Source organism: Oncorhynchus mykiss, chromosome 10 (assembly GCF_057628025.1).
Source record: "Oncorhynchus mykiss isolate SJ-2025 chromosome 10, ASM5762802v1, whole genome shotgun sequence".
NCBI lineage: Eukaryota > Metazoa > Chordata > Actinopteri > Salmoniformes > Salmonidae > Oncorhynchus > Oncorhynchus mykiss.
The window spans coordinates 47,416,708-47,431,968 of NC_143031.1; the positions used below are offsets into that span (position 1 = coordinate 47,416,708).

General features: G+C 45.7%; 1 protein-coding gene across 3 annotated transcripts in view; it reads right to left on the reverse strand.

Moving 5' to 3' along the window:
- Positions 1–15,261, reverse strand: part of LOC110534116 (protein phosphatase 3 catalytic subunit alpha) — a 53,362-nt gene that overhangs the window by 22,485 nt on the left and 15,616 nt on the right. For 2 of the 3 annotated variants that reach the window (XM_021618794.3, XM_090186888.1), the window contains exon 2: positions 5,083–5,283. In XM_021618794.3, coding sequence (XP_021474469.2) covers positions 5,083–5,283 — 201 coding nt within the window. Of the gene's footprint in view, positions 1–5,082; positions 5,284–13,747; positions 14,765–15,261 lie in introns of those variants that run through there. The other variant, XM_021618793.3, reaches the window with a different exon arrangement.

A 15,261-nucleotide genomic window follows, 5' to 3' on the forward strand; every position in this document is an offset into this window, starting at 1 on the left:
CAATCACGCCCCAAGCCGGCTCAGATGATACCAAACTAGGAGGCCCGTGGCAGCCCAAGCACACACACGTTTCACCGACTCCAAAAAGGGGTTACGGAAGCCATCCTTTTCCCTAATACTTACCGGAGAAGCCTGAACTGTCAGAGCCTGATGAGGACTGAACTGTCAGAGCCCCATATTAGGGAACAAGAACCTGCTGCAACTTGGCTATGTGTACTGACACGCTGCCACCACAGCCTAAGTCCACAGACCCCACGGTTCCAAGAACAATACTTCCCTTGTGAGCCTGAAAAGCCAGAACTCGTACAAGGAATCGCGAGTCCCCAAAAAAACAGAACACCTGTCGTGACTCGGTGAAGCGCAACACATGCTCTGCATAGCATCGACCGGAGTCGATGAACCACGGCAGCTGGAGGCTCAAGCCCACAGGAAACCTGCAGTAACTTGTGTACGCGCGCACTGCCACGGCGCACGTCCAAAGGAAACTATGGTAACCCGGAAAATGCGCACTTTACACGCTGCCGCTCCCACGGGCAGCCCAAGGCTCAATGACATGGGGAACTGTGGTAACCCGGATAAATGCACAACCTGCACGCTGCCTAACACCCACTCCCGGAGCCAGCCATAAGAACCCTAGGAGCCACACTAGGAGCAGTTACATCCAAGTGATAAAACCTCACAAAAGGTATGTGGGGAAACCCCAATTTACTGCAGCACAGGTATCCCCACTTGTCATGCTCTTGAACAATGCCCAAGGAGCTGTCACACCCCGAGTGGAGTGAGTATGCATATCGCTAGGCAACCATTATCCTTTGGTGTCATATGCCAGGGACATAGCCTCCACAATGCAATGAGAGAGACGCGGCTTAGAAAGGGCCCTACTCCGAGCTAGATTAGCAAAAAAAAATACAAACGCTGCTCACAATGCAGATATCCTTGGTCCTATCCGTATACACTATATATACAAAAGTATGTAGACACCCCTTCAAATTAGTGCATTTGGCTATTTCAGTCACACCCGTTGCTGACAGGTGTATACAGCCATGCAATCTCCATAGACAAACACTGGCAGTAGAATGGCCTTACTGAAGAGCTCAGTGACTTTCAACGTGGCACAGTTATAAGATGCCACCTTTCCAACAAGTCAGTTCGTCAAATGTCTGCCCTGCTAGAGCTACCCCAGTCAACTGTACCTGCTGTTATTGTGAAGTGGAAACGTCTAGGAGCAACAATGGTTCAGCCGCATAGTGGTAGGCAACACAAGCTCACAGAACGGGACCGCTGAGTGCTCAAGCGCGTAGAGCCTAAAAATGGTCTGTTCTCGGTTGCAACACTCACTAACGAGTTCCAAACTGCCTCTGGAAGCAATGTCAGCACAATAACTGTTCGTCGGGAGCTTCATGAAATGGGTTTCCATGGCCGAGCAGCCTCACACAAGCCTAAGATCACCATGTGCACTGCCAAGCGCCGGCTGGAGTGGTGTAAAGCTCTCCGCCATTGGACTCTGGATCAGTAGAAACGCGTTCTCTGGAGTGATGAATCACAGGTCACCACCTGGCAGTCCGAAAGATTAATCTGGGTTTGGTGGATGCCAGGGGAACACTACCTGCCCGAATGCATAGTGCATACTGTAAAGTTTGGTGGATGAGGAATAATGGTCTGGGGCTGTATTTCATGGTTCGGGCTAGGCCCCTTAGTTCCAGTGAAGGGAACTCTTAACGCTACAGCATACAATGACATTCTAGACGATTCTGTGCTTCCAACGTTGTGGCAACAGGTTGGGGAAGGCCCTTTCCTCTTTTAGCATGACAATACCCCGTGTACAAACTGAGGTCCATACAGAAATGGTTTGTCAAGATCGTTGTGGAAGAACTTGACTGGCCTGCACAGAGTCCTGACCTCAACCCAATCGAACACCTTTGGGTTCAATTGGAACGCCGACTGTGAGCCAGGCCTAATCGCTCAACATCAGTGCCCGACCTTACTAAAGCTCTTATGGCTGAACGGAAGCAAGTCCCCGCAGCAATGCTCCAAAATCTAGTGGAAAGCCTTCCCAAAAGTGTGGAGGCTGATATAGCAGCAAAGGGAGAACCAGCTCCATTTTAATGCTCATGATTTTGGAATGAGATGTTCGACAAGCAGGTGTCCACATACTTTTGGTCATGTAGTGTACATGTGTAAAGCGCACAACAGACACAGATCCCATATCTGCGGTTGTGGGTGCCAAACTCTCCCGTGCGCCGGGGACAATATATCCCTCCACGGGTCCCCCGCCCAACAAGCGGATGATCTCCGGGAACCAGGGTTGTCTGGGCCAACGGGAAGCGACCAGAATCAACAACAGACCCTCTCCACGAATGAGGTCCACCGGAAGAAACGTATAGAGCAGGGTCAGAGGCCACTGATACGCCAAAGCCTCCATTCCCAACAGAGTGCCCAGATCCTTCATTGAGAAGAACAGATGACAATGCACTTTTGCACGCGATGCGTAAAGATCTACGTCGCCCGTGCTGAACTGGTCCCATATCTGGGCAACCACCCAAGGGGTGCGGTCTCCACTCTGTAGAGAAAGGACTCCCCCGGAACGTATATCTGCATCCATGTTGAGGGACCTGGGAAGATACGTCAAATTGAGAGATCCGAAATGGGCACTGCTCCATGCGAGCAGATAATGGGCCAGGTTTGAGACAGAGAGACAGACACAGAGAGACAGACACAGAGAGACAGACACAGAGAGACAGACACAAAGAGACAGACACAAAGAGACAGACACAGAGAGACAGAGAGACAGAGAGAGAGAGAGAGAGAGAGAGAGAGAGAGAGAGAGAGAGAGAGAGAGAGAGAGAGAGAGAGAGAGAGAGAGAGAGAGAGAGAGAGAGAGAGAGAGAGAGAGAGAGAGAGAGAGAGAGAGAGAGAGAGAAAAGTTAGAGGTTTTCACAGGTCTAAAAAGATGGAAATGGATCTCCCATATGCATAGATACATTTTCAAAAAACAGAGACACGTTCCAAATGGACCCCAGGCGAGTCAGCCCCGTTCTGACAAGGACCGTGGAAAACAGACCGTTTGGGTCTGGTTCGCATCCGAGTGACCCGTTCAGATCCGAGAGTAGAAAAAGAGAAAAACAACAACTGTAAAACTACAATTGGGCCCTGCCAGCGCCATCAATTGACAAGCGATATTGGCCAAATGATCCACAGTTACATCTCCTTAAAAACAAAAACAAATGATAAAAAAATGATTTGTGTGCCGGTGCGCACTGCCTTTGGAACTTAATTTAGCCAACAAAAATGTCCCAACAAAATCAAACAAAACACTTTTTGCACAGGCTATTTAAAGAACTGGTTTAGATGATTAAATAGGCCTACAATAATAATTACAAAGATAATAATTTGCCAGCAGCATACCACCCTGCATCCCACTGCTAGCTTGCTTCTGAAGCTAAGCAGGGTTGGTCCTGGTCAGTCCCTGGACGGGAGACCACATGCTGATGGAAGTGGTGTTGGACAGCCTGTAGGAGTCACTCTTTCCTCTGGTCTAAAAAAAATATCCCAATGCCCCAGCATTTCGCTACACTCGCATTAACATCTGCTAACCATGTGTATGTGACAAATAAAATTTGATTGGGGACACTTCCCTGTGTAGGGTGCTGTCTTTCAGATGGGATGTTAAACGGGTGTCCTGACTCTTTGAGGTCCTTAAAGATCCCATGGCACTTATTGTAAGAGTAGAGGTGTTAACCCTGGTGTCCTGTCTAAATTCCCAATCTGTCCCTCAAACCACCACAGTCACCTACTTAATAATCCCCAGTTTACAATTGGCTCATTCATCCCCCTCCTCTCCCCTGTAACTATTCCCCAGGTTGTTGCTGCAAATGAGAATGTGTTCTCAGTCAACTTACCTGGTAAAATAATGAATAAATAAAAATGACTAAACAATTGATAATAAGTAGAAAATTGCTTCCAACCTCAATAGTGAGTTGCACAGTCCATTTGTTCTTCTCATCCACTACAATACAGAAACATTCCCCATCTTTTCACTATACTCTTTCCCCTCTAACTTTTGTTAACTTCAACAAAAAAGGACTCCATCTTCACAATCAACAGTAGCCTAGACCAAGGCTCCTTTCACACACATTCTCTCTCGCTCTCGCTCTCTCTCTCTCTTCAGCAGCAGGCGTAAGTGAGATGAGCAGCCGGAACCAGTTTCAGCTGGACATAAGCTATACGTTTTATTGAGTTTCAATTGGTTTATTATTGCGTTTTGGAGTCAAACCCTTTAAATGCAGGTGAGGTGACAAACCTCTGTACTTCTATGATTGGTTGAACAAGCCTCAGTATACTCTGGTCCTCATCATGTATAAGTGCCGCCTGTCAGAGGAATCTTCAAACAACACTCAACATTGATGCTCTGATACTTGAAAAGAAAGATAAAGAGAGATACAGTGCGCTTGAGGTGCTTGAGAAATATATTATTCTTACATGCCTGTAACACTTGAAAGTGACAGCTACCCGATATGGGACTCTGCATATAGAGAGTCCTGCTTTGCCGTCTCTACTTTTCATCTTCATTTCAACTCCAGTCAGGTGCTTTGTAGTTTATTTTTGTATTTCAGGTCATTCATTTGCACACTCACTCCCAGTCTCGCTATGCTTGTCTTCCTGTTTCACTTTCAGACACTCTACTTGCCCTCAAATATTTGCTTATAGACATAGTACAGTAAGACACCTTCACACACATACATTTATACATCAAATGAAAGTACATTCTCCCAGATAGCCAAAATACCAAGTTCTCTACAGTGCAGGTTTAATCCAGAGCTCAGACTCACTCTCACGTTAACCTGCTTATAAAAGAGTCCCTCAGTCTGAAGCACTTTAGACCCACAGACCCACTCTCACAGCAACCTAGTCACTCATAATACTCGTTCTCACTCGCCACTGGACCAAGTAACCAGAAGAAATCATATCTATTCTTCAACAGACAGGTCTGTCTTCCTTCCACCCTGTTGGACCGTGATATGAACGTTAGTCAACGTTTGTTTCGCCAAAGTCAAAAAGGTAAAAGTGATCTCTATTCCTCACCTGTGACTGGTGCTTCTATGTCCAGCATGGTTTTCTCCTGGCGCAAGATGGCGGCGCCCTCGTTGACGATGCGCAGTGCCACGGCCTCCTCCACGCGGCCCTCCTTGGTGAGGTGGGCTTTGAGCAGGTCCACCCTGGGCTTCCCCTCACAGTCAAAGACCTCCTTCAACGTGAGGCGATGACTCAGGGGGAAGGGCACGGCTGTGGAGACAACACAGTGAGGTGAGACAACACACCCCAATGGGACGTCAAGACAGTCCGTGATCACCTGCTCTGAGGCTAGGACACAAATACTTCAGACTTAAAGTTAAGCACGGGGAAAAGATCCCAGAGAATTCTAATCGCATAATGTTTTGTTACATTTTTTTTATTTTTTATCTTACTTTATGTGATAATGTTTGCAAGCTACTTTAACTCTGGTCCAGACTGATGGTGCAGAGGATTATTCTACATTAGCTAGCTTGTCCTTCCTATCACATTAGTTCCCTCTGCGGGATGTATTGTACCAGGGAACATGACTTCATGTAGTACAGTACAATCCAATCAAAACGCTGAGGGCCCCAGATATAGGGGGCGGGGCAGATGAGAGCCAATGTGAAGAGGAAACAGACCCATCAAATCAAACCATCATGAGACAGGGAACAAAGACCACTCCTCTTAGAGACCCTCACACGGTATATCAGTTGAACACAGAGCCTCAGTTGTACAGCCAGCTCACAGGGGGAAACCGTTAGACATCCTCAGATGCCGGATTCCAAATAGTCTGAGAGCAGTATGGCAATAAAAGCGTCACAGAGTGTCTATCACAGCAGACCTGCAGACAGAGCCCAACACAGGTGCGTTGAAACATTTCCTTATGAGCTGCCTGGCGCTGTTTAACGGCCGTGGTGCTGAATCAGCGACCAGCTTCTTGTTTTGGTTCGTGCTGGTGCTGAACGTTTGCGTACCACCGTAAGGACACAACAAGGGATTGCCGCAGGCTAGTTAGATGTCTTCATTGTACCGGCTTCTACAATTCATGTTACAACTAATGCCTAAAACAGATACTCTATCCTCCAATACGTTGGTTAAACTTGCTGAGCCCGTTCAATTATGGTGCTTACAGTATATGCATAAAGCTAACCCCGCCCTTCAAGACACCTAAAAGAAAGTCTAACTTTGTCTTCTTTATGCAGAAATGGCAGAGGGGAAAGGTTCTGTCAACAAATTCTTCCAAAATGTGGCCTACTTTAATTATGGATGCTTCCACAGTCTATTATCATTTATGAATCGCTGTAAATGTACAAATCGGATGTGTGGAATAAAAATATCCACGTGATTTTTTCCCCAGATAACACAACCTCTTTTTTTAGTGAGAGACAACAATCCAGTATGTATAAACATCTTAACAAATGTTTGCTCAACATAGTGATGGCAGATAAAGCCCTCTATCTGAGTAATTACTATATGTCTCTCCGATCCCTATAAAGAGGGAACAGATTGTGTTGTGTTCCAACCAGAGGGTGCCATCATTTCTAATGAGAAAGCCAATAATACTGTAATACGACAGGAAACAAAACTTTAGCCTGAAGGAATAACTTCACTGGGTCGTTAATACAAATCTAAACCCATGAATAAGACCGCACCTGTCTGCCAGACATCCTCTGAAAACATCCCATCCATTGCTTTGGGAGCAACAAAAGGATTTTTTTTTTTGCACTGAAGCTAATCTGTGTCAGTGGTCGAAAGACTTTGGTCGAAAGACTTTACCCCCTTTTCATTTTTTAGTAATTACTATCTTGTCTCATCGCTACAACTCCCGTACGGGCTCAGGAGAGACGAAGGTCGAAACACAACCCAACCAAGCCGCACTGCTTCTTAACACAGCGCGCCTCCAACCCGGAAGCCAGCTGCGCCAATGTGTCGGAGGAAACACCTTGCACCTGGCTACCTTTGTTAACGCGCACTGCGCCCGGCCCACCACAGGAGTCACTGGTGCGCAATGAGACAAGGATATCCCTACCGGTCAAACCCTCCCTAACCCGGACGACGCTAGGCCAATTGTGCGTTGCCCCACGGACCTCCCGGTCGCGGCTGGCTGCGACAGAGCCTGGGCGCAAACCCAGAGTCTCTGGTGGCACAGCTAGAGCTGCGATGCAGTGCCCTAGACCACTGCGCCACCCGGGAGGCCCGCAGCAGCCTTTCTTACTGCTGGACCTGTGGCCTTACTATGAAAGCAGGTTTGCATTCCAATCAATCGGTCGTAGACAATTATGTTTGATTCAGATTGGATACTAAATCCAACACCATTGTGCTCTTACATCACAGACCAGTTAGAATGAAAACACCACACATCAGGCAGGTCCTTTGACCCATAGGACAATGCACCTGTGAACTCACAACTATATAGGCAATATGGCCAAGTTTGTCGGCTAGAGATTTGTGTTGCTCAGTGCATGTGGCGATGGGGAGCTGCTGAGCTGAGCGCTGGGGGAATAGAAGAGAGAGAGCAGAGAGTTCTCCGAGCTGAGGCCCAACGTGATCAACATGCTGTTAAATAATGGATGCTTGACTAGAGGGGGAAAAGAGAGAAATCTCATGTTCCTGCTGCTGGGATAATGAGCCCAGGCCTGGCATGAGATTTTCACTGGGGTAAATTAATCCCATTCAACAGTGTGTTTGTGTTTTATCTGTGCGTGTGTCTGTGTGTGAAAGTTCATGTTAGTATATGTCCATGTGCGTACGTTGCACCTGAATGTTAACGCGTTTGTCTCTGTGCTTACATATATGGTAGGTGTGTATACCTGACTGTATTGTGTTTCCAAATATACACAGTGTACAAAACACTCGATGACCTAGACTGACCAGGTGAAAGTTATGATCCCTTATTGATGTCACTTGTCAAATCCACTTCAGTCAGTGTAGATGAAGGGGAGGAGATGGGCTAAAGAAGGATTTTTAAACCTTGAGACAACAGAGACATGGATTGTGTGTGTGTGAATGGGCAAGACAAAAGATTTAATGGTGGTAATCAGAGCAAATAATGTTCACTCCTCAATGCTATGAACCAGATTGTGTTCCCACAGCTAGCAGGAGCGAGATGAGGCAGAGCTGTGTGATCAAAAGAACAGTGTCACAATCTCAGTGGCCTGTCTGGTGTGTTTATATCTCAGTCTAACCTACAGGCGTCACTGAACAGCCACTAGAATACACTCAAAAAGAGCCCTAATGGTAGAACTGCAGTGGTAGGTACTGTACCTAATAAAGAGACTAGAGATACTTAATGCCCTGTATGTTTGTAGACATGTCTGTATGCGTTTGAGAGTGTGCGTCATTTCCTTCAGTGTGCGTTTTTACACAACAGACAGTACTGTGCTTCTGATACTCTCCGAAGCTAAAAGACTGAGAAGTCAGGGAGATTACTGGTGGACATTAGAGGGGGGGGGGGGGGGGGGAGAGAAAGAGGGCGAGAGGGAGAGAGATGAGAGTGTAGAGGGGAGCAAGAGAAAGAAACCGAAAAAAGGAGGGAGGATTTCGAGGGAGAGAACACCAGGTATGGTGAAAACACACGAGAGAAAGAAAGAGGGGGAGGTGGGGGGTTGAGATGGGAGACAGCTCACTTCGACTGGGCGCCCAAGCTAAGTTGAACTGTGGTGTACGTTGCCGGGCAACAGCAGCTAACTTTTGAAGTACAGCCAGTGTCAGCGCGAAATACTGCGATTTGCATGGGAGGATCAGAGACGCATACAGTATTCCCTCGTTCTCTCTCTTTATGAAGCACAATTTCCCCAAGACAATGCAGAAAGGGCAGGGAGCTTGATAATTGAGTAAGGGTTTCAATAAACAGGAGACTAACAACACAAATAATGCTTCTCACCCATTCTGCTATTCCATGGACTTATCGTCATTGCACAGCCTACAGTAATTACCACCAGACACATGTACCGTACCTTCATGTATGCCTTGTTGCCTAGGTCCTTTCTTTTTTTTTTTACAGCCACTCTACTGTATATCAACCTGTCATGAAACATTGCCAGGCTGGATGCTGCAGAGAGAGAGACGGGGGGGGAACTGTTGGTCGAACACTGCCCAGGTTTCTACCTAACTAATACAACAGCAACAGTGAATACTCTCCATCCAGCCCTGGCATCCTGTCAATCTGTCCACACGTACAGCACAATACTCATCCTCTAGGTGTGTAGCTACTGTCCGTCTGGATCTATGTGAACCTGTCTGTCTGTCTGTCTGTCTGTCACGTCTCTGGCCCAGGCTTGTGTTAGCTAGCGGCACCTGTCACTTGTCTCAGCCCTGCTTCTACCAAACCTGCTGTCCCCCCTCTATCTGGGCCTGTGACCGTCTTCATTACCACACAGGGATATGCGGCAGGGAGGAAAGTTGCTCCAGGACTAGGGCTTGTGGTTTATGTCATCCTAACGTTGTAATGGACATTGCACATAACTAAAGAGTAGAATTTACTACCTAAGTGCAGATTCCCGCCTAAGCCATATGCAGTGTTGCCAGCGAGCTTTTCTTTTATTAAATAGACAAGACTAGAGACACGTGGAGATATTGTAAATAACATGGCAAACAATGTTGCCTAATCATTTGGGTGACAAGATGTTGTGTTTGGTTCCTGTGTGCACTGTGAATAACTCTTGACCTTTAAAGAGTCCATTCAATACCAATGTTGACATTCGTCTCGTTATTATTGTTGGGATTATCACTGTACTCTGTACTCCATTTAATTGAGATTGTGTAGCTGTTGGGATAACTGAAGGGTTTGTTATCATAGCGCTCAATAGCCTGTGATGCGAATGTTAGAAATGTCTAAATGAGTGTGTTCACTGATTGGACCTACGTTGACCCTGTTTCTTTCCTGTGCAAAACCCCAAATGTGCAGAGCCCTAAAGTGCATTCTGACTGTTTGCACGGAGTCTGCCAGGCCGTATGGCAGCTTGCGGCCCACAGATCAGCCCATGCATGAAAACCCAATATGCTAAAGACTGGGAAGAGAAGGAGCCAAGGAGGAAGCCATGTTAGCGGGGATCTGAACAGAGCAGCCAGGGTAGACACTAGGCAGTGTTTGTTTGACCAGTCTACAGTACTGATGATGTCCCAAAACCACAACAGGTAAACTCAGTTGAAATTAGAGCTGCACATTGCTCTTCAGTTATGCGTAGAGCATACATTTGGACATTCACAAAATGGCAGAACTCAGTCATCGGTTCATGTCTCTTTTTGTCACCACCCCATGATGGCTCTAGGAGTTGGTTCTATGACCCATCTTCTAGGTGCTATGTTCTAGGCGTACCTTTAGTGTTCTGTCCCCTACTAAACCATGTAGGGTAGGCCTATGTCCACTGGCCATAATATGTCTCCCCCTCCAAACTGTATACTTTAAGTAGCACATTTCAGCCATCTAGTTATTGTGTTTGTGGGGTTCACTTGTCACTTACATTTCGCTGGATTGATTGCTTTCATTTCACTCCTGAGACTCTTTCATACTCTTGCTTGTGCCTGTCATTTTTTTTAAATAAACATTGCGACCGTGGAAATGTTTACCATGACCTGCCAAACACATCCTGGTAATGGCTGAAATGGGCTCAATTAAATGCATTGTTTTCCGGTTACATCTATAAGAATGCTAACACTTTGTCGGGGGTGTAACGTATTGTCTCGACACCTGCATCACAAGAAAGAAAGATTATTTTGGGTGTTCATTTTTTGTGCAAAAAATATATATAATACAGTTGAAATGTTTCCAAATTAGATGCGCTGAAATGAAAGCAACCTCCCAAAAGGAACACTTGGATTATAGTGATATTATGTGTGATTTTACAAACAATGTAAAGTATGTATAGATAGGTGTAATCTGGAGCCAAGCTTGTTGATTTTTAATCCGAGGGTATCCTGCTATTGACACACTTGTTGAATAATGCAACAGAATTAATTAACAGTAATTATTGCAGCAGTCTAGACAGCGCAGGTGAGGGCAGGTTGTCCTGTTAAAATCTTCATGGTGTGAAATAGTTCCCGATTGTTCTGATTGTGACATCATGTTGTAAACATTTTCACAGTGCACGCGCGTTTGTGTGGATGGCTGAGCTCGTGCAGATGTTTTTCTCACACCCCCTCGCCCTTGCTAGCTAACTAGCATAATTAGCTGTAAACTGGTCTTAATAATGGCTTGTTCTCAGAAGTGTGCGATTTTAACTTGTTTGTATTGCTAACAAACATTTTATTAATCCAGATTACACCTATCTATAAATATTTTACTTTATATCACAAAAAAAACTTTCACATCAACCCTCCGCACTTCGCCGCGCGAGTCCGGGTATTTATATGCTGACCTCACGTCTCAACAAGCTTCTGATTGGTCAGAGTCAATACTCCTGGCCACCATTAATTGGCAGACGTGTGAAGAAAATTGCACGTGCCCACAGAACAATGTTTCTAGGTGAAGGAGGGTGTGAGAGAAACATCCGCACGAGCTCAGCCATCCCACATAAAGAGCTGCGCGTCCAATTATTGAACTGGGAACTGGGAGACGTTTTATAGCATGATGTCACAACCAGAACACCGAACGATCAGAACTATTTCACGCTGGGGAGATTTTTTACATGACACAGGTAGGCCTAGCTCTCGATCAATGGACACCAACCTTTTCTGAGTCAAGATGACTTTCAAAATGCAAGCGATATCTACTGTTGAGATTATTATTACTATTTTTTTTTACATGATTTAAAAAATATAAGTATATGCAAAATGAATCTATTAAAAACAGTACTGTAGTAATGAGGTAGTAATTTCAAAATATACAGTACCAGTCAAAAGTTTGGACACACCTACTCATTCCAAGGTTTTTCTTTATTTTGACTATTTTCTACATTGTAGAATAATAGCGAAGATATCAAAAATATGGAATCCCACTGCTGGCTTGCTTCTGAACAACCCTAAACAGGGTTGGTCCTAGTCGGTCCCTCAATGGGAGACCAACTGCTACTGGAAGTGGTGTTGGATGGCCAGTAGGAGGCACCCTTTCCTCTGGTCTAAAGAAAATTTCCCAATACCCCCGGGCAGTGGTTGGGGACATTGCCCTGTGTAGGGTGCTGTCTTTCGGATGGGAATTTAAACGGGTGTCCTGACTCTGTGGTCATTAAAGATCCCATGGCACTTATCGTAAGAGTAGGGGTGTTAACCCTGATGTCCTGGCTAAATTCCCAAGCTGGCCCTCATACCACCACGGTCACCTAATCATCCCCAGTTTACAATTGGCTCATTCATCCACCCTCCTCTCCCCTGTAACTATTCCCCAGGTTGTTGCTGTAATTGAGAAAGTGTTCAGTCAACTTACCTGGTAAAATAATGGTTAAATAAATGTACTTACTTTAAGATATGAAGGTAAGTCAATCAGGAACATTTTAAGAACTTTGAAAGTTTCTTCAAGTGGAGCAAAAACCATCAAGCGCTATGATGAAACTGTCTCTCACGAGGACCACCACAGGAATTGAAGACCCAGAGTTACCTCTGCTGCAGAGGATGAGTTATTCGATTTACCAGCCTCAGAAATTGCAGCCCAAATAAATGCTTCACAGAATTCAAGTAACAGACACATCTCAACATCAACTGTTCAGAGGAGACTGAGTGAATGAGGCCTTCATGGTTGAATTGTTGCAAAGAAACACCTACTAAAGGATACCAATAAGAAGAGACTTGCTTGGGCCAAGAAACACAAGCAATGGACATTAGACCGGTGGAAATCTGTCCTTTGGTCTGATGAGTCCAAATTTGAGATTTTTGGTTCCAACCTCTGTGTCTTTGTGAGACACAGAGTAGGGGAGTGGATTATCTCTGCATGTGTGGTTCCCACCGTGAAGCATGGAGGAGGTGTGATGGTGCTTTGCTGATGACACTGTCTGTGATTTATTTAGAATTCAAGGCACACTTAACCAGCATGGCTACCACAGCATTCTGCAGCGATTTGCCATCCCATTTGGTTTGCGCTTGGAGGGACTATCATTTGTTTCTCAACGGGATAATGACCCAACACACTTCCAGGCTGTGTAAGGGCTATTTGACTAAGAAGTGGAGTGATGGAGTGCTGCATCAGATGACCTGGCCTCCACAATCACCCAACTTCAATCCAATTAAGATGCTTTGGGATGAGTTGGACCGCAGAGTGAAGGAAAAGCAGCCAACAAGTGCTCAGCAGATGTGGGAACTCCTTCAAGACTGTTGGAAAAGCACTCCAGGTGAAGCTGGTTGAGAGAATGCCAATAGTGTGCAAAGCTTTCATCCAGGCAAAGGGTGGCTACTTTGAAGAATCTCAAATGTTAAATATATTTAGATTTGTTTAACACTTTTTTGGTTACTACATGATTCCATATGTGTTATTTCATAGTTTTGATGTCTTCATTATTATTTTACAATGTAGAAAATATTACAAATAAAGCTTACTTCGTTGTTTTATTTTTATTATTTTCATTTTTGTAGAAAATAATAATAACAAAAGAAAAACCCTTGAATGAGTAGGTGTGTCAACTTTTGACTGATACTGTATATATTTCAATATTTGAGGTAGGCTAAATGTTCACACTAGTTGTTGAATTACTTGTCGGGCACAGCTGAGTAAGAAGAAATGTTTATAATTAATAAATAAATAGTTTAAAAAATGTTTTTATCTTACTGGGCTGATGGAATCTGCGTCTGATGGTCAGTCTCAGTGGAGGGAGAGTGCAGCAATATTGTGCAACTGCAGCCTGCAATTTGGGGTGTTCCTGCATGCATCCCATTGGTTCCTTCATGAACCCCCCCGAGCATCCCATTGGTTCCTGCATGAGTTTTTTCAATCCCACCTGCCGGAGTCCTCCTTGCTACCTAGCGGGACACCCGCCCTCACCGTCATTAATAGAACTGTGGGAAAACAGTGCCCGACAGGTGGGGGTAAAGGACACTGTCTACCGGTGTCGCCACCGCCTACCGGTAGCACAGCAGGTGAGAGGATAGGGAGACATTGTGTGCTAGCTAACTTGCTAGTTAGGGACACTGTGTGCATGCTAGTTATCTAGCCAGTACCCGGTGTCGCCACCGCCTACCGGTAGCACAGCAGGTGGGAGGATGGGGAGACATTGTGTGCTAGCTAACTTGCTAGTTAGGGACACTGTGTGCATGCTAGTTATCTAGCCAGTACCCGGTGTCGCCATGCCTCCCGCCTGGTGTGTATTGGACTGGCTGGTGAAGCTAGAACACAGTGTCCTTCGCCTCCACCTGCCAAACAACTGCCATCGCCATCATTAACAGGACTGCAGGAAAATAGAGCCCGACAGCTAGCTAAAAAACAATACTGGTGTACAGCTAGCCAAGTACCGTTGTCGCCCCTGCATCTGTGGGTTTATCGGGGACTGGCATCCAACATTATTGTGCATTAACGCCACCTACTGTACTGGAGCACCATCGCCTCCTGCCTGTCCTAGTTTAAAAAGTTACCAATTGAAGTAAAAAAGAGGGGTTATCGGAGATGCAGGAACAGCCACATGCAGGAACGCCGCCGAATTGCAGACCCCAATTGCACTCTTCGAGGGGAGCAGACTGAGGGTCTGCCTCTCAACGTCCCTCTACTCTCCCTTTCCTCCACTGACACTAACCAAAAAGGGACACCGTCTTCAAACTGATGGCGAAACTCGAGTTGCACCGCAATTTCTGCCTTGTGCACAAATTAATGTTGTTACTCACATGACCAGAGAATGTCACACCCTGATCTGTTTCACCTGTCTTGTGATTGTCTCCCACCCCCACCAGGTGTCTCCCATTACCTTGTGTATTTATAGCTGCGTCTTTTGTCTTGTCCCGCCAAGTCCTACCAGCGGGATCCCGTGTTTCCTCTGCTTTAGTTTTTGCTTTTCCTAGTCTTCCTAGTTCTGGTCTTTCTGCCTGTCCTGACCCTGCCTGCCGTCCTGTACCTGCCTGACTCTGATTTGGATTATGACTCTTTGCCTGCCTTGACCTACTGATTGCCTGCCCCTTGTACTGTAATAAACTCTGAGACTCATATTATCCACCTCCTGTGTCTGCATCTGGGTCTCAGCCTGAGCCTAGACAAAGTGAAGTATTCCACAATATTAAAAAGACCCAATAATAACAAGGTAAACCTCTCCATACACATTCCTACTCATTCAGTGCAACTTCACTGCTGTTTGTAGC